Source organism: Echeneis naucrates, chromosome 21, assembly GCF_900963305.1.
Source record: "Echeneis naucrates chromosome 21, fEcheNa1.1, whole genome shotgun sequence".
NCBI classification, from domain to species: Eukaryota; Metazoa; Chordata; class Actinopteri; order Carangiformes; family Echeneidae; genus Echeneis; species Echeneis naucrates.
The window spans coordinates 20,232,733-20,251,432 of NC_042531.1; the positions used below are offsets into that span (position 1 = coordinate 20,232,733).

General features: G+C 39.7%; 1 protein-coding gene across 5 annotated transcripts in view; it reads right to left on the minus strand.

Moving 5' to 3' along the window:
• dpp10 (dipeptidyl peptidase like 10) overlaps window positions 1–18,700 on the minus strand; it is a 228,194-nt gene that overhangs the window by 23,262 nt on the left and 186,232 nt on the right. For all 5 annotated transcript variants that reach the window (XR_003842333.1, XM_029529724.1, XM_029529723.1 and 2 more), the window contains 6 exons: window positions 16,259–16,340; window positions 10,943–11,063; window positions 8,871–9,025; window positions 7,411–7,508; window positions 6,382–6,505; window positions 2,758–2,796 (listed from right to left, as the gene is read on the minus strand). Coding sequence is in view for 4 of the 5 variants with exons in the window: in XM_029529724.1 (XP_029385584.1) it covers window positions 2,758–2,796; window positions 6,382–6,505; window positions 7,411–7,508; window positions 8,871–9,025; window positions 10,943–11,063; window positions 16,259–16,340 (619 nt within the window). In the remaining variant the exon portion in view is untranslated. The remainder of the gene's footprint in view (window positions 1–2,757; window positions 2,797–6,381; window positions 6,506–7,410; window positions 7,509–8,870; window positions 9,026–10,942; window positions 11,064–16,258; window positions 16,341–18,700) is intronic.

Below are 18,700 nucleotides of genomic sequence, written 5' to 3' on the forward strand. Positions count from 1 at the left end.
TGTGTCGTGTCTCTGGCTGGTTTACAGCCCCAAAGTAGAATTTTTCCACCCACATGTTTAAACAGCTGGTAAGGTGTTCCTTTTTTTCTCCAAACACACCTTTGATGAGCTCAATTTTAACTCCATCTGTCCACAGCACTAGTTTCTAAAGCGACCAGATGTCACTTAGCACATTTCAGACGTTGACTTATGCGATGAGGTCGGAGGTAAGGTTACCGTCTGCTGACTCCTCCACTCCTCCTCCAGCAGCACCCGCTACCCGGAGTTGGATAAATGGGCGAAGATGAATCAGTAAATGAAGGTAGTCACTAGTCACCTCTGCCCACAAGATCTAAAGGCTCACAAAGGCTGAATTAGTCCGAACACTGCTGATAATATGTATGCCTATAATGACCCACAACCTTTTATTTCTGAACTCAGACAAAACTGAAGTCATTGTTCTTGGTCCTAAGCATTATCTGGTCAAATAACCACTCTGGGTGGTACTACTTCGGCCTCCAGTTCCATTGTTTGGAATCTTGTTGTCATTTTTGAGCAGGACATGACCTTTGTCCCTCATATAAAATGTCCCCCTTGATGTTCCAACAGTTCTCTGCAAAGCCTTCAGTTGATTCAGAATGATGCTGCAAAAACAGAGATCATGTTTCTCCTGGGCTAGCTTCTTTTCATTGGCTCTCAGTAAAATTCAGAGTAGAAATCAGTCGAGGCAGATGCCCCCCCCTCGAGCCCGGTTCTACCTGAGGATTCTACCTCTTAAAGGAAGTTTTTTCTTGCCACTGTTAGCAATTCCTTTCTCTTGGAGGGATTTGCTGGGTCTCTGTAACAACTCCATAAAGCGTTTGGTCTCGACTTGCTTTATGTGTAAACTACCTTGATGTAACTTTGTCATGGTTTGGTGCTTTATAAATAAATTTGATTTGATTTAATATATAACCAATGGTTCTTAAACATTGAAAATAACCCCTCCCAAGGACTTTAGTTATCTGCTGTGATGCAATACAACAAAGCAGATTTACTGTAATTAAAGTAAGTGCATTTTGTGGTAACTGCCACTGAAGTACAGTTTTGTGGTTACTATCATTACTATTACTATCATTCAAATGTGACTTACACTTTATCAATAATCACGGGCTAATACACAACAATACATGGGAGGGAGGGCATGGTATGTTTATATACAAATCAGTATTTTTATCAATATGTAAATAAGACTTTCAGGATATAAAAGCACATTAAAGTTCACACCATATTGACAAATTACAGTAAAACACTGGTTTACTATAGTGTAACTAACAATAATCCACCATGGGCGTTTCAGAGTCATTGTACTGGAACTAGTTTTAATACGTTTTAATGATACTAATGAAAAAATTTAATGGTGGATGTTTATTTTATTTTTTTATTTTTTTATTTTTTTCCCAATATTATTCTTTTGGGTTTGTTTCTTTTCATTGTGTCAATGGACATCTTCCACCACTGAACTTGGAAAGCTTAAAATAATTGTAGCGGAAAGTGAAGATATCACCGACAAAGTTAAGTAAAGAGGAAATCTTATTTGACGACGTCCAAATGAGCAGATATTCCTGCTGTGTATCGAGGCAAGGCTCAGTTAGGAAGTTCATATTTAAAGTTTAAAGTTGCACAACAGACATTGTGTAAACACATTCTGTCTCACATGGAGAGAGTTTACTCAGATCAAGCCTTTGGCATTTTAGAGAAAATTACTCTGGATATGTTAAAGCCTTAAACTGTGATCTTACAAAAAATACATTTGCAAAGGCTGTCTCTGCACTAACAACCTCCCTCCCTGTAAATGAGGATATCACAGATTACCACCTTAATATACAAAACTGGTTTTGCATGCCAAGTGGTTAAATTACCCAAAGCTGCAGCCAAACATGAACGGCTTCAGGGCTGTATGACCAAATCCTGTCAGAAACTCTCTCCTCTGCTTCTGTCTCTCAGTGTATAAAATGAGGAAAGCGAAGAATTGGATGCACTCCTTCGCCCATGAGACTGTTTCAGTCTGAGCTCACTCAAACAATAGTTCAGATAATGATTTCACTGCAGCTAAATGGCAGTGGCTGTGCAGTTCTTGGCTTCAGTCTTGTTAATTCATGACTCTCCTGACATTACAAACAAAAAGGCTGATGAAAAATTAAGTACTGCACCATGTTTTGGGAAATCCACCTGGGCAAGAAAAATGCTATCTAAATATAATTTTACACTCAAAACATCACAGAGTCATCCGGAGAATCTTTCATCACTGGAAAAATTGATGGACAATACCACTGTGGAGGAGATGATTTTAGACCATGTGCTTTTTTTCAGCTGGATTGTTCCACTGTTGTGTTCTTCACAAACATGATGTGCAACAAAAATGGGCGTCACGGGAACTCAAATTTAGCAGCTATAAAGTTTCTTTCATTGCTGAAAATGCCACAACATTTTTTCCTTCCTTTTTCCGAAGACAAACCTTTAAAAGATTCTGCGAAAGTAACTCTCAGATAAGAATAAATTAACCTTAGATGTTATTCCTAAGTAGACACCTTAAGGTGCTTTGCTGAACCGGCTCTAATCCTACATCCAACTGCTGAAGAAAGTAGACCCAACATCAAACTACACAGGCTTGAAATGAAAAATTTTCCTGTTTGTCAAACAATCTGAAAGATTTTGTGTTGGTAGTTTTGGAAGGTGAGTATAGTTGAAGTTATAGCGCTGGATGACATGACACAAAGAGAACATAGAGGACATTACCTGCTTGGAGAGCCAGAGCTCGGAGCTTTCTTCATGTCTCTGAAAAAAGATAAACAAAATGTCAGCCCACTGTCCATTTACCTAAACCATCAAAATCATTGACAGTCTCTCTTATCTGGTGCTGCTTTCTACACAGAGGTTTGAAAACTGAATAATGGAGGCGACTTGTATAATCACACTCTCGCAAAACAAGTTTCCTTTTATGTCAGCAATATGTTTGGAAAAATGCTTTTTTGTTAGTTTTTTATATATATATATATATATATATATATGTTTTTGGATTTTTTTTTTTTCACACTTCAGTGAAACATTTTCCAGACGGAATCATCTGTCACATAATGAACTCCTTATTTTGCTGTTTATTTCAACACGCCACTGGGGACACCACTCACAGTCTGGGGACCTCATTTCAGCCCAATCTGCATGAGTGGGAGCCTGAGTTTTGGCAGGGGATTGTGAATGCTGTGTCCAGGCCCGAACTAAGCTGCCTCTTGGCTGGGCTGTGTGTTTGTTCTTGCAAATCACACCAAATCAGGAGCCACCGTGCTGGAGGGGAGCCTGTTGAGTCCCACAATTCAACTGCAAGGTTAACACTGCTTCGTCTCATCCAAATACAAACACAATATGGACGGACTGTGGTCCAGCAGATGTGCTGCAATTTAACCAAAGTTTGCTCACAGCCAAATAATGAGAAGTTTAACAGACAACAGTTATGGCCAAACCCAAACCCCTCAAATCTGTTTCTCTTGTAAAGGTGAACTATCACATTTGACTAATTGAGACTGAATAGATATTCTATGACCTTATCCAATTATGTCTTCCTATGGAATGCATCCAAACTGGGCAGCACAGCAGCATAGTTGTTAGCACTGTCATCCCACAATAAGAATGGGGTGGGCTCAGTTCCCGGCCTGGGGCCTTTCTGTGCGGAGTTTGCATGTTCTCCCCGTGCTTGCATGGGTTTCCTCCGAGTACTCTGGTGTCCAGGGTGTACCCCACACTCGTCCAATGTGAGCTGGAATTGGCTCCGGCACTCCCGTGACCCAGAAGCGGTAAATAAGCAATAGAAGATGAATGAATGAAAGCATTCAAACTATCCAGGAGGGTCATGTAGGAGAGCAAATACCATGAAAGCTTTGTCCAACAGCAGCAGTCTCAGTTTGAATCCAACCCACAGCCGTGCTGCTCTCCCTGACTCTCCTCTTTCCCTCTAAGAATAATGATAAAAATTTCCAAAAATGTATCAATTCCAAAACATTAAAGAAATGACCTTTAACCAGAGGGGCAGGCTCTCCACTACAATGTAGACATACAGAAATGCATGGATTTATTTTTGCTTTAACATGGGCGCATTTCATCCGATAAAAGTGTTAGGGTTAGGGTTAGGGTTTTTTTGACTACTTGGTCATGCGCTTCAGTATTAGAAAAAAAGAGGATATATATATATATTTAATATATATATATTTAAGTAACTAACTTATTAACTTTATCCCATACTTTAGATGCTGTCTTTAAGAAGAATCAGTTTGAATACAGCCAACAGGAATATCTCTTCTTACAGGGATGTTGCTTCTAAACAAGTGACATTTGAGCACCTAAACCTGAGCTGAGCACCTGGACTGTTAGTCCACCAGGTTAGTGCAACGGATTGGTGGAGCTGTTTAGTACAGCAGGTTAGTTTGTGATGAGCAGCCAGCATAAGTCATCATTCCAGCAAAATCCATGAGAAGTGTGATTGTTTAATTCTGTGTGGAATTTAGGGGCAGTAAATATTACCTGTACTTATGACAGTTTGATAATGCAAAGTTGAGCAGGTGCAGCAGCTGTACACAGTGGAAAACCTGATGCCACCGCAAATGACTGCAACTTTAAAATGTAGCTTATTCTTGATGCATCAGTATCTACAGCCCTCTAACAGGGGTTAGTACTTTTACTTCGGATGCATCATGATATTTTTCTGCCAAAACCTCTGTTATGCATTAATATTTAGAAATAATTCTGACTTTTACTGGAATGTGCATGTACTCCACTGTTGACAAGGGATTTTGGCTTTGACAAAGTTCGGTGTATGTGTCTACTCATCCAACATTGCTGTTATAATCTTTTTTTATCTTTTTTTATATTGTAGTATAGTTTTATAATTGCATTATTAAGTTGCATAGGTTACATTGTACTGTAGGTTTTGGCATCGTGGTGTGACACAAAGCTGGACTTGCACTTGGACTTGTTAAGCTTAAATAAGCATTCTGCGTTTTTCAGATATTTTTGGGCTTATTACAGAAAGATGTGCAACACAAGCCCGCAATTAATACAAGAGCATTTTTACTGTTGGTATGAAGAATATCTTTGACATGAGTGCCATTTCTTGATTTCTCTCCCAAACATCTTCTCTCTTTCTGTATTTATATAATTTTCATCCACAAAATTTGGTCGTAATTTCAATACCCATTAATTATTTCATCTTACTTTATCGCTCTTTTCATCTTTGCTTTCTAGTCTTTGGAGTTTCCTCAATGCAAATTCAAATGAATGAGGTTCATAATAGTGTTTCCACACTTCCTGTTCTAATTGTTTTTTTGTTTTTTTTTTATTATTATTATTATTACTTAGTGCTCTGTTTATAAATTGAAGTCAGTATTTCTTTGTGTATGTGTGTATTTATTTATTTATTTATTTTTTTTTTTGGGTAGTTTTCCACTGACCTATTATCGAGCCATGTGAATTTCAGTGGGCAGCACGGTGGCATAGTGATTAGTATTGTTGCCCCACAATAAGAAGGTCGTTGGGTGTTAGTTCTCCTTGTGCCTGCGTGGGTTTCCTCCAGGTACTCCAGATTCCCCCCACCCTCCAAAGACAGAGTGTGAGTGTGAGTGGTTGTTTGTCTCTGTCTGTCTCTGTGTGCTGGCCCTGTGTTGGACTGGTGACCTGTCAAGGGTGACCCCGCCCTCACCCACAGTGAGCTGGGATTGGCTCCAATAACCCCTGCAACCCAGGGACAGATAAGCAGGAGAAGATGAATGAGTGAGTGAATTTGGATATGTATTGGTCTGTATTGGTGTATATCTTGAGGTCAATCCAGAGCCAAACAAACTCACAGTGGCTTCTGAAAAGTACAATATAAGATGCCAACATGCTTGTCTGCTGAAAGAAGATCACCAAAAAAAAATTCAAGGTACGTGTACTTTCATGAATAATAGATGCCACTATTTTTGCTCTTCTTGGTTAGATTCTCTTCACAACAACAAAGTGCTCGGAGGAGGTGGCGTGGGAAATGATTTAGACAACTGGTGCTCAAAGTTGAAGAAACACAAGGAACAAACACCAGACCAAAAAGCGATACCTTGGAAATTAAATCAGACATAACAGCAAAGGATCTGTTACCAAACTCCATAAATTTAATCCTTGCATTCCACTGGACTTTGACCAGCAGAGGTTGAGGTAAACATGGAGTGTCAGGTTATTATAAATATATAAAAATAAATAAAAATTAAATTTTGCATTTATTCAAAAAGTGAGTTTTGTTGATAAAAATACACAAGCAAGTTGAAATTTTTCAGTTGCGTTTTCTATCCCACAACCCACTTCTCCCTCCCTCTCACAGACAACACACACACAGACACACACCGTGACACAGGCTCCAGTCGTGGTGTCACAAACAGTTAGGATGGAGATGTTCTGGGCCCGGTTCAGCCACCTGACAGATGTCTTGGTCTTGCTGATCCACTTCACCATGGTCACATAATGTTCTCTGAGGAAAAAAAAAAGACATAATCACACCAGCTATTTCACATTCTGCAAAATTAGAAATTATTGATTGTTAAAATAGAAACCTAGGAGACTGGTTAATCATAACGATTTCTTGTGGCAGGAACCAGAGATTGGCAGCCTAATTTGAAAAGATGTGATGCCTTTGTCATCATGAAAGGATTATGTTACCATTTCCATATGGGTTTCACAAGAGAATTATAATTAGAGATACGTACTGGGCTTGGGTGTTTTTGAGCAAAAAAGCAACTTTGGAAGCAAGAGTAGAAAGGTTTTTTTTTTTAGGGAATGAACCTGAGTCAAGGGTATGGATTAAAAACCGAAAAACTTTAATGTCAAGATGCTGCTTTTTCTTTTGACGCATCTCTTCTGCTACATCCTTTCCCAAAGAGATGTCTGGTACTTTTTTTGTGCACAAAGAAAATCACCGTTCCATCTTAAAACATAGCAAATATTTCGGGGATCTGCAGCGGAGCTCAGTACAGCATAATTAAGACAGTTCAGCAAAAGTCAAGCTAAGGGGCTGCAGGAGAAAGTCCTGCTGACAGTCATTAACAGTTTTCTGATTTAGCTGTTGGCGATGTAATCTTATGAACACCGGGTGGATATAATGAGTCCTCTAGAATATGTCAAAATGACAATTACAAAATGCACTCAATGTGAAATAATAAAAGAACCACTTGCTTCATTAGATTAGCTGAATTTAAAGTATAGCTAGAATGCCTGCAATGCAGAGACACAGCAGGCTGCTGCTTGCCAAATTCCCAAATTAAAAGATGTCAAGTGTTTCAGGAAAAATGAGCATCTGAGGTGTATAATGTCAAAAGTATCCCTTTAAGTGTGACAACAGCTGAGAAGTCTGACAAAGACAGCAAAGCTTCCACTCACCGAAGTTTGAGTGTCTCCGGAGGCATCAGCTCGAGCGTGTGCGTCGGCCCATAAAGATTAACGACATACAGTTTTACCGCTGGGTTGGGTTGGCCGGCCTGCAGAACCATACATTAGATGCAAACACTCACATAACTGCAGGGGTGAAAACTTTTTGTTGAGGCAAGTTTGGCTCATGAAGATCTTCTCCAAGATGAATAAACAAAAGAATAAAAACATAAAAAGTAAAAAAATCAAGCGCAGCCATTTAAATGTGATTTAAACTAAACTAAATACAGTTTAAATGCAGTTAGACAATATTTGCAAAGGCACAGTACTGCTCAAAATTTTGGACACACTTTCCTACTAATTTGAAAAGCAAAAGTGTGTCCAAAGTTTTGACTGGCACTGTCTGTATATCTGCTGCATTGCAAGACCACTTAATTGAAGCAATTGTTACAATCAGCAATTTGCATTTGTCAGTAGTCATGTCTGATTGTCACTGTGCCTACACATCTTGAACAAAATCCATCCAATATGATACGTCTGCGGAGATCTTTGCTGTATGATGATAAATGAATTCTGTCAGTTCATTGGTTATTCTGTGTAGTCATTTCCTTTTTTTTTGCTCCGACTGCAACATCTTGCTCTACAGTACTTTGATTTGCTGTGCTTCCTGAGGAGACTTCAGATGATGCAGGGCGAGAGCCATATATAAAGACCTGCAGATAAGGACGTATGTTACCATCAATCAAAGACCAGCAGAGCTATTGTAGTGAGAAAACTGTGGTGGGTTAGCGTGATGAAAAATGTAAAAATGTAAAACGGCAACATTGATCTGTTGCAATATAATATAAAGTGAACAAGAAAAACAAACCAACAGAACGTCAAAGCACAAATGATGGTGATTTGAAAATCTATTTAGTCTGGACCTGGTGTTACTTCATTCTGGCCTTGTTTGGCTGCCTCTGCCTTTAGTTTCCTCATACTTTGTGGGTTGGACAGTAGGCCAGCTTTAGCTTTGCTCACATTAACATTAGTCTGTTATGTAGCAAGAATGGATCTACTGTAAGTCTGGCAAAGCTCCTGTCTCTGGCTTTATCATGTTTGTGTGTCAATGAGCTATTTGTTTGCTACTGCTACTAAGCCGACGCTGGCTTTAACAGCTGGTACACACACACACACACACACACACACACACACACCTGTCTCACTAAAAGCTTCAGGCAACCCTGTTTTTTTACATTACAGGATGTTTTAATTCCCCCTCGGAGCAGTACTGCTTCTGGATGGTACACTGCCTCAGCATCAGGCAGGGATCACACCATCAGACCAGGCCAAAACTAGCTGATAGGAATTAAGTTGAGGAATATAGATGATGTGCTTGATGTTGTTGCATTCTGCCAGTGGAGGCAGCTGTTGGCGAGTAGGAAGGCTGTACAGGGACAAGCAGAACATGGATCCTGAGAAATGTGCTTTACCTTGGGGTATGGGTATTGCCTTCCTTTGGGGTACGTCTGGCCAGTAAAGCGTGGTAAAGCCATGTTGGGCACCAGACTGTCATTGAGAACCAGGAAAGCCAGCCTTTCCCCATCAGGGGACCACCAGTGTGCCACGTGGGTCTGAAGGATCTCCTCTGTTTGGAGGGACACACTTACATTTTCAAATCAGCAACAGTTGAGGATCGAACAGCAAGATTTTACTGTCTCAAAGGTAACAGATATGTGTGATGTAAAAATGTTAAGTGTTTACATCTATCAGAAACATCTGAATGATAATGTCGACTATTAAGATTTCTTTTGTTAATTTTACTTACAGCTAACTTTGACTAACGCACCTTTAGCAATGCCAGCCATTAATCCTCTTTACATGTGTATGCTTTGATTTTATTTTTATTGTGTTCACTTTCCTCCTGCTCTTGTTCTCTCTCTATCCCTCCCTTTCTCCCTCAACTCTCTGACCTCTCTCTGCCTCTCAATTTAAGGGGTGAGAGGGCAGAGTGTTGAGGGAGAAAGGGAGGGATAGAGAGAGAACAAGAATGAGAGATAGCGAGAATGAGACCAAAAGATGGCTGCCTTGCCTGAGTCTGGTTCAGTCAGAGATTTTTGCCTCCTACCAAGGGCTTACTCATGGAGGGATTTTGTGGGTCTCTTTAAATAATTCAATAAAGAGTTTGGGCTAGACCTGCTCAATGTCCAAAATGCATTGATGCAACTGTGTAATTTGGCAATAAATAAATACATTTGATTTGACTTGGATTACAGTGTTGTGATAGGATTCAGTTAAAAAACTGAACTGCCTAAATGAACCCTGTATAGAAGCACACTGTCAGGAAAGGCAGACCAAGAAAAACCTTGAGACCTCCAAGGGGAAAAGAGGTGCCCAATGACCTCTTATAGTGGGACAGTTTGCGATGACAATCATAAAGCCCTCTTAAACCTGCCATAAGGACGAGATACCAATATGCCACCACTAGCATCCCTGAAATGTTCTTCTGGATTAATAAAGAATCTACCTATCTCGGTGACATGTTTAGTGGACATTTCTAAATTGTAACATCTACAAAGGGTGTACTGATGCGTGTGGGGTGTCTTAGATTGGCCTTAAAGGGTACTTTAGTTTGCAGTCTACATGGTGGACAAGTTGGGAGTTGTAGGATTGGGGCTGTTTACACTCCCTGCCTCTTCCCTATCAGGGCTAAAACTTATAAACGTGAAGCACACAATGAAATGACATGCAGCATCTCTCAAACAAATGTCAGTTATATATGGGTAAATACAGCAGGGCAAATTAAAGCTAATATTAAATTGGTAGTATTAATCCTATTAATATGAATACATTAATACATCATTATTATTATTATTATTATTATTATTATTATTATTATTATTATTATTATATTGTCTTGATACTGGAAGAAGCTATCTTCTGTCACCAAAATCAGAGTTCACGGGTACAATTTGTTACTGTTGATGGATAAGTTCATGAAAATTAATTCACACAAAAACAGATCTTAAAAAACCCGTCACATTGAACATAGGAGGTATTACAATGCATTCTAATTTGGGATCAACCCTGACTGACTACAATATTCTTATATTTCACAAATTTATTGAAGAACAAAAATGGAAGTAAGAAGATAAGACTGTATTGCAGATACTGCTGTTGCTTGTTTTTTTAGATTTAAAAAAGATTAACATAAGGCACCTAAGTGCTTCAGCACATGCAATGTGTTCTTTAAAAGAAAAAAAAAACAAACAAAACATACAACACATCCAACCAGTGGGAGATAGAGATCAGTTCTTGAACAAACATGAATATTTAATCCCTGTCTGTTCCATATTTAAGGTAATGCTTCTAAACATTGACATTTTCACTTTCAATAACAGAACAGTGTGTTAATACTTAAAAAAGATAAAAATTAGGTTAGATATTATCATTATTTGTGTCTCAGCAGTTTTAGAACTTGACTGTGGCATAACAAGTCAGTGGTATTTTTAAACAGCCAGCAGGTAAAGGGCAAGAGTCCAAGCTTTGGCTGGTTGATATGTACCTTCATAGAGCCAGTCAGCGATTCCATTGAAGATGACGCCTTCCTTCCCTGAGGATGTCAGCCTGAGGGAGTTACTCTTGACGTCGGACTGGTAGTAGATATTATTTTCAAATATGTAGATCTGCAAAGAAAGAGCACAAAATCAAAACTTCAATCCTTCCTGCTTAGGAGCTGAACACAAAGAAATTACATTGACAAATGTCCAGGACAATTGGGTGAAGAACTTATCTCACAGGTCCCTCGTGAAGCTGGAAAAAGATGTGTTGGCAAAATCCAGAATTTTGCTATCTCTCCACAACAACTACCAATAGTGGATCTCATCACAGCTAGAGAGTCACTGATTAAGACCAACAAGCTGACCCCTTTGGAAACCGAACAGATCCAACTTCAGGTGTCAGCCACCCTCGCCAGTGCGAAAATACCTCCCTCAAACATCACCATCGAAAAAAGGAGGGCGATTTCCACACCGAGCAAGGATCCAAGCATCATCATCCTCCCAGCTGACAAAGGGAGATGACTGTCATCCTCAACACATCAGACTATCACACCAAGATAATCTCACTGCTCAGCGACCGTGAGACTTAACAGGTCTTCAAAAGACTCCACCAACAGCTACAAAAAACTGGAGAAAGACCACATCATTGACTGCTCGAACTATTACTTTCTGTACCCTGGAGAGGCCATTCCATCCATCCATGGTCTCCGCAAGATACCCAAAGAAGGAGCGCCACTCAGACCCATTGTCAGTTGGTGTCTTACAACATTGCCAAACACCTCTGCAGTACCTTGTCCCCTCTGGTGGGGAACACACCACACCACATCTGAAACACCACACTGTTAGAAAACATCAGCAACAAGACAGGTCTCTATACACGAGATGACATTTTTTACAGACAGAAACATGGCGGCGCCATGGGTTCTCTACTATGGCAAATCTCTGCACAGAGGAGGTGGAGGAGCGAGCACTGAACTCCTTCACAGGAACATCTCCCAGCCACTGGTTCAGAATTTTGGATGACACATGGGTCAAAATCAAAACTCACAAAGTGGAGGCTTTAATTTGACCCATAAATGCAGTGGACAAGAGTAGGAGTGCTCAGACCTCTATATAGGGGAAACCAAACAGCCCCTTATTGGGACAGGACTCAACTCTACGTCTGCATCTTTAGGAGAAAGGACTGCAAAGTCCACATTCTGGACAGGGAAGACAGATGGTTTGAAAGTGGAGTAAATGAAGCCATATATGTCCACTTAGAGAACCCTTCTCTAAACAGAGGTGTTGGACCAAGACACCATTTGTCTGCAACCTACAATGCTGTCTTGGGAACCTTCCCCAGGCGGTTTAACCCTCACACACACTTGGAACCATGTCAGCTTAATGACTCTCATGACCCCTAAGCAAGTGTCTTCAATCACATCCTCATTTTTGGTCATTTCCTCCACCACTCTGGTTTGCTGCACTGACACTCAAAACCAAAGAATCCTTTTGGGTGAGAGGTGAAAAGTCTTCAAACAAGATAAAGAAGTCCAGTTGTTTCCCACTAAACACTCCAAGATGCAGTAGAATTAGATGCATGGTCGATTGAAAAGTGATTTATTCAGAATGTCTCTGACAGGCAAACAGAAATCAGGAAGGCAAAGGCAGAACTCATGGTTGGGGACAGAGGGCTGAGATGATTTGCTGGGAAGCAGACAAAACAGGGAAGTCAGAGACCGGCTGGGTTGGCGTCAGGGAATCAGGCAGAAAAACAGTGCAGTCTCGCATGGCAAAGAACAATCTGTCAGCTGGATGAGCTAGAGTCTATATACAGGGCTTGATTGGTGAATGAGCTGCAGGTGAGTGAAGACAGATGTGTAGAGTAAACTGGTGGCGGGGGGCAGTGGAAAATCACTGATACCATGTTGACGAACAAAGGAGGACTGTGACAATAACTAATAAAAACACAGGAGACAAATTGTTGTACAGGTCAGTAACATTTTTAAAAATTAAGCAGATGTTGAGCTTTATAACGTACAAACAGTATCCGCTCAGGCATCCTCAGTATTTTTTTAGGATTAAAAGGTGCAAAGTGCTGTTGGTAAGGCTTCAACAGATTAACTCCAAAGTAGTGTAAAGGGCATTGGTGTAAGTCATTTTGTAACTATTCCATGACCCTCTACATGAGAAATTTCAAATCAAACTCATCTGAGAAACCTGTACTCATTTCCTCTTCATTTGAAATGCATGGAAATTTTCATTTTCACATGTTTTCTTTGGGCAGAAAACCAGTTTGAGTTCGCACCAGTTACTCCAGCTTCATCCCACAGTCACAGATCAACTGGTGACTTAAACATGAATGTGAGTCTGAAAAATTGTTTGGCGCTGTATGTCGGCTCTGTGAACGGCCTGGTGACCTGTTCAGGGTGTCCACGCCGTCACCCAACGTCAGCTGGGATTGAGTCCAGCCCCAATGTGAAATATAACAGGTGAATGGAGCAATTAGTCATTTCTAATGGCAGTTGAGGTCACTGGATGACACCAAAGTCACCTTATGAGAACAGTCTTTTTTTTTCTTTCATTTTTTTCATGTATTAAAGTTGGTTAGGCAGGGAATACAGAAAGATGTGTTCAGAATTAACAGGGATACTCAGTATTCAGATTTGCTTCCTATATTTACTAACTAACTTAGAAACTAACTTAGAAAGAGAATCAATATTTGTCAATTAATTTCAAGAGTACTCAAAACCCAACAGTTTGAAAGACGAAGCAGTAACTGTCCACTTTATGAACAGAGCTACCTAAATTTCCCTGGAGGAGAAAAACAATGTTGAATTTGTCAGACACATCAAACAAACAAGGGAGACTGAATCACAACGTTACTTTCTTGGATGGAAACATAAACCAGAGATGCATGATGTGATCTCAAATAAAACTTCATTAACAGAGGGCCTGTCCCTGCTCTGACACTAGCTCTCAGTAAGCAGGAAAGCTTCTCCATATTATCAGATCGTGCTAAAAGCTTCAGGTAAATCATGATTTAGCGATAGAATGATGCATCCTCAGCAACAATTCCTCTACATTCCGGAGTTAAAATAATCGCCTGGTTTTATTGATTTATTGATTGATTTTATTGATAAATGGTAACACTGGCAATCTATCTGGAATCTCTGCATAAAAAAACATTGGTTCCGACAGATCTAGGTTTGTTGCATTTTCTCTCAATGGCATTAAAATTTCTAATTACATTTCTTATTACAGTTTCTAATTTTTCTGTCACCATATGTTGTTTTTTTTTTTTTTTTTTTTGGAACAAGGCATATTTGGAGAAGGTGGAGCTGAGGAGTGAAGTCTTGATCTGACCTGTACTATGTCCTGATTGGGTGGTCCAATGCATCCCTTGCTTTATGGTCTATTTTCTTCTAAACTGTAGCATCATAAAAAAAAAAATGATCATGTTGTACTGAAGACTTGAAAAAACTGTCTTCTTTTGGCAGTCACTTACTATGGATAGTAAGTACCATAGTCATTCTTCACAAGTTGCATTGGAACATATTCTGAAGAAGCATATAACAACAACATGGCGAAAATCAATTTTTGAATGAATTTTGATGTCTCTGGGCTATGTAGCTCAAGTAGGAGAGGATTGTTCTGAGAGGTGATGCATTATCTTACTAGATTCATAAACATTTAGTATATTTTAACGCTTATTTACTCAGTATTTCCAGCACCAAGTACTTTAATTAAATTATGCAACCATGGGCAAGACTAAAGCATGTGCAAACACACGTACATACAATTTATCCCTTAATAGAATATAGTCAGATTGTAGATGTGTGCATGTGGACAGTCGATTATAAACCGTGAATAAAATCCTTCACATTAATACAAATATTGGTCATTGGGAAAGCAAACACAGCCTGTAAAATGCTGAAAGCTGCAGTAGCTTTTATCATGAAAACATGAAATTCAGCACAGTTCAAGGTGGAGGTAGGTGCTGAGAGGGACAGGTACACAGCGGAGCTTACTCTGATATTATTCAGGCAGGTTCTGACGTGTCTTTCTGTTATGATCACAGGCGTTATTTACACACCCCCTGAAGGAGGAAATCACACAGGCTTGCCACATATGGATATAATTCAGAATGTTTTGGATTTGAGTGAGTTTAGAACTCCACGCAGGTGGAAAATCTTTGACCGAGATTCACATCACGCAAAATATCCCGCTGTTTTCCCCTTTGACTCTCCTGAAACACCGCCGGGGAGACCTTTGGCTTTCTCCTTACAGAGTCCACATCCCTGCAAACCCACATACTACAATTTCCTTATCATTATAAAGTAGTAGGTAATAATAATAGTCTGATTACCACTGGGAAATCCCTCTGACTGGAGGTTAAAATGAAAAAGAGAAATTCAATTAGAAAATTGACATAATGATATCAAACCACAGTTAGAATAATTCACTAATGATCACAGCAGCTCAAACAGGATGTTCATGGAATCAGAAGAGTATTGTGTGAACTTTTGAAAGTCATTATCAGCCACCTGTAATTCATGATCTTTATGTTACTTCCTGGCACCTTTTCGGTGAGGATGAAAAAAAACTCCTTCAGAACTATTGTGCTCACTTACAGCCTCTTTCACACAAACACGTTGTTGTTTCCTAAGATGCCTCTCTGCCTAATGATGCTGCCTGCACCACTTGAGAGCTAAGAAGCCTTCGCATCTGTCTCACTCTCTTATCGCCATAATGACTTCCTAATGGAGTCCTGCTTGATTCATGAATAAACGTTCCACATCACATATGCGGTTGAGGCACAAACAAACAAATCCAAAAGCCGCTTAATGCGTCAAATGTAAACAGATAGGTTTAAAGAAATTAAGATTATAAAATTGAGTGGGGGAGTTCTGAATTAGAAATGCCTGGCGCTAAGCTACAGAAAGCACCCAACAGGGCAGTGTCTTCACTGCTCAACCACATGTGCAGAAAAGGCAGAGAGACACAAACAGTTCCAAACATATGAAACTTACTATGACACAGCGTCTCTGTTCATATGACAAAATGCCCCTCCAAACTGAAATAAATTCCAGTGTTGTTGGCTTCTTCACCATTGTGCTGTCAAAACACAGGCTTTTATTTTATACAAAAAGTGGTTTTAATAGATTTCAAGTTGAGGCTTTGAGCTCACTGATTTAATTACTGAACGCTCCTTCGCTTAAAATAAGTCAGAAAATAAGGAAAGGTATAAAGCAGACAGTTCAATGGTAGAGTGAAGCCAGTTCAGGGGCAGTGAGAAGGCAGAGCAAGCCTATGAGTAATGTTGTTCACTGTGATCTCACCAGCTGTTGGCCCTGCACTCCCCAGGCAGCGTATTGCAGGACTGAGTTCACGACCTCAGGAGGGTCCAACTCCCAAACCTCCCTGAAAGAAAGTAAGAAAAAAAAAAAAAAAATATGTATATCAAGTCATCCATCCATTCTCCTCCTCTGCCTCGTTTCTCCTTCAAACTCAGGTCCTCTACCAGTGAACCGGAGCTTTAGGATTCTGCTCAGTATTTTAGCTTTTCTTCTGGATGTTAAGCCGAGAATAGGCTGGAGCCGGTCAACCAGATTGGGGGTCACGGCCCAAATACTGCTGGATTCCTGCCTTGTGTGTTATTAATATGTATATATTTCACTGACTATTATTTAAGACACTTATCGAAAAATTATTTAGCCTCAGAGACATTCAATGAAATTCCATTGGACCCAAGACTTTCCTAAGGCTTTGCTTTACTTATTATAAATTAATCGCGAAAAACAATAGCAGATTATTCCATTGTGAAAATAATTAGTTGCAAAATGAAAACGGATGAAACCTCAAAACTTTTCAAGATTGACAAAATTAGATAGAGATACAAGTTTTTATGGCACATAAACACGCATACAGTTACTTTAATGTGTTTTACAGAAAAAAAGAAGCATAAATGAGTGTAAAAATCATATCAATTGAACAAAATAAAAAAGACCCAAAAAATCCAGATATGCCCAATAAATGTTAGAGGCATATGTGAAGGCAGTGGAGAACACAGCAGTTTTTAGCTTTTTCTTAAAGCCAGTAGCAGTTTGGACTGATTTTGCTTCACTGGGAGCTGGTTACTGCAGTGAGCACATGAGATGCTGAAAGACATTTCATCTTTGTAAAATAACTCTAGGCTCCAGTACCTGGCAAGCCCCTGCAGATCTTAGTGCATTGAACACGCAATTGATGCAAAGATACAATATACATGACCGAAAAAGCTTTTGTATTTCAATACAATGTATTTGACAGGTACTGCTTCAGAACCATGATTCATGACACAGAGTACACGGTTAATTAAGAGAACTATTGGTGGAAAAAATAAGTGGGAAAAAGCTGCGATAGCCTTTTGTAACAGTTTTTCCTTTAGTCGTAACACCCGTTATCTACATATTTCACATTCAGTGAGCCCAAGTTGGCAACAGACTGACCATCTGACAACTGTCTGATATCAGTACAAATATGATAGAGCTGTGCTCCCAAACAACACAAAATCTAAAGAATTCATCGCAAAAGCTCACAGAATAACTCTCGTGTTTGTAAATGCAAAGATCCCATCAGAAGGATCAAGCTTTAATCCTCTCTGGTCAGCGATGGGAAACCTGATCCAGGAACTTACATACTGTGAGCTGAGCTGCTGATAGACCCCGACTTTTATCTCAACTAAACAACTTATCCCCAAAAACAGCCATGGAGCAGTTCACCAGCTACATGAACCAGAACTAGCTATTTAAAGCAGCTCTGACCAAGGTCTAGTGTGGAAAATCAAAACACAATGACAACACAGTCTCTTCCTTGCTATTTGCTTAGCACTATCACCTTATGACGTACTGAATTCATCACGTTTTCTCTAACTGTTTACAGTTGATGGATTCAGACTGTCCCCCTGCACAAAACCAATGCATAGGTCAGCTCCCAGTAGGATATTATGATCTTATAATTAAGTTTTTGTTCTTGGCGGTCAAGTGAGTGGTCCTAGTAATGCTGACAAGAGTAACAGGAACAGTGCGGTGATGTTTATAGACATTCCACAAATTTCACATCAAGGGGAGGATGAATGGGAATAAGACATGCAGGACCGGTCCATAACTGGAACCATTATTCTAACTGTCAGAATACAGACTGGCAAAGCTTTAAGAATCACTCATTTGAATCGAAACAAGATGTTTTCATTTCAAGCCATGCAGTGAAGGTCCAGTATGCCTGTGCTGTCCCAGACCACATCCTATGTTAAGTTCCTTGTTTCTTTTCATTTTTTTCAATGATCTGTGTCTTTCATCTGTCCATGCGTTTGACCTGTCTTTCTCATTTCAGATTGCTGCTTTCTGCTTTCTGCCTTTGTGATTTTCCCATTGATGTGGTAGACTTGGGCCTAATTATCTTCCCTCTCCCTTAATAGTCTTTATAGTTTGTGATGGCTATTCAATTTGGATTCTCTCTGACCTGTGACCACGTGTCCGCCTCATCTCATGGTTTTGTCTGCCTGTTGCCCGCTGGCTTTTACATACTGAATTGCACTTAACTACAGACTCTGTCTATGATTTTGCCTTTTTATTGCTGTGTCTGTGGTTCAATTAATACTGCAGTGGTGACATTCTAACCCTAAACAAGCAAGACAAAATCTCTGTGACATCACCCATTGGTTTGTGAACTCCCATTTGGAAGGTTGTAATTTGTCATTTGGATGTTGCCATCTTCTTTTTTTTTTTTATATAACAAGTAGA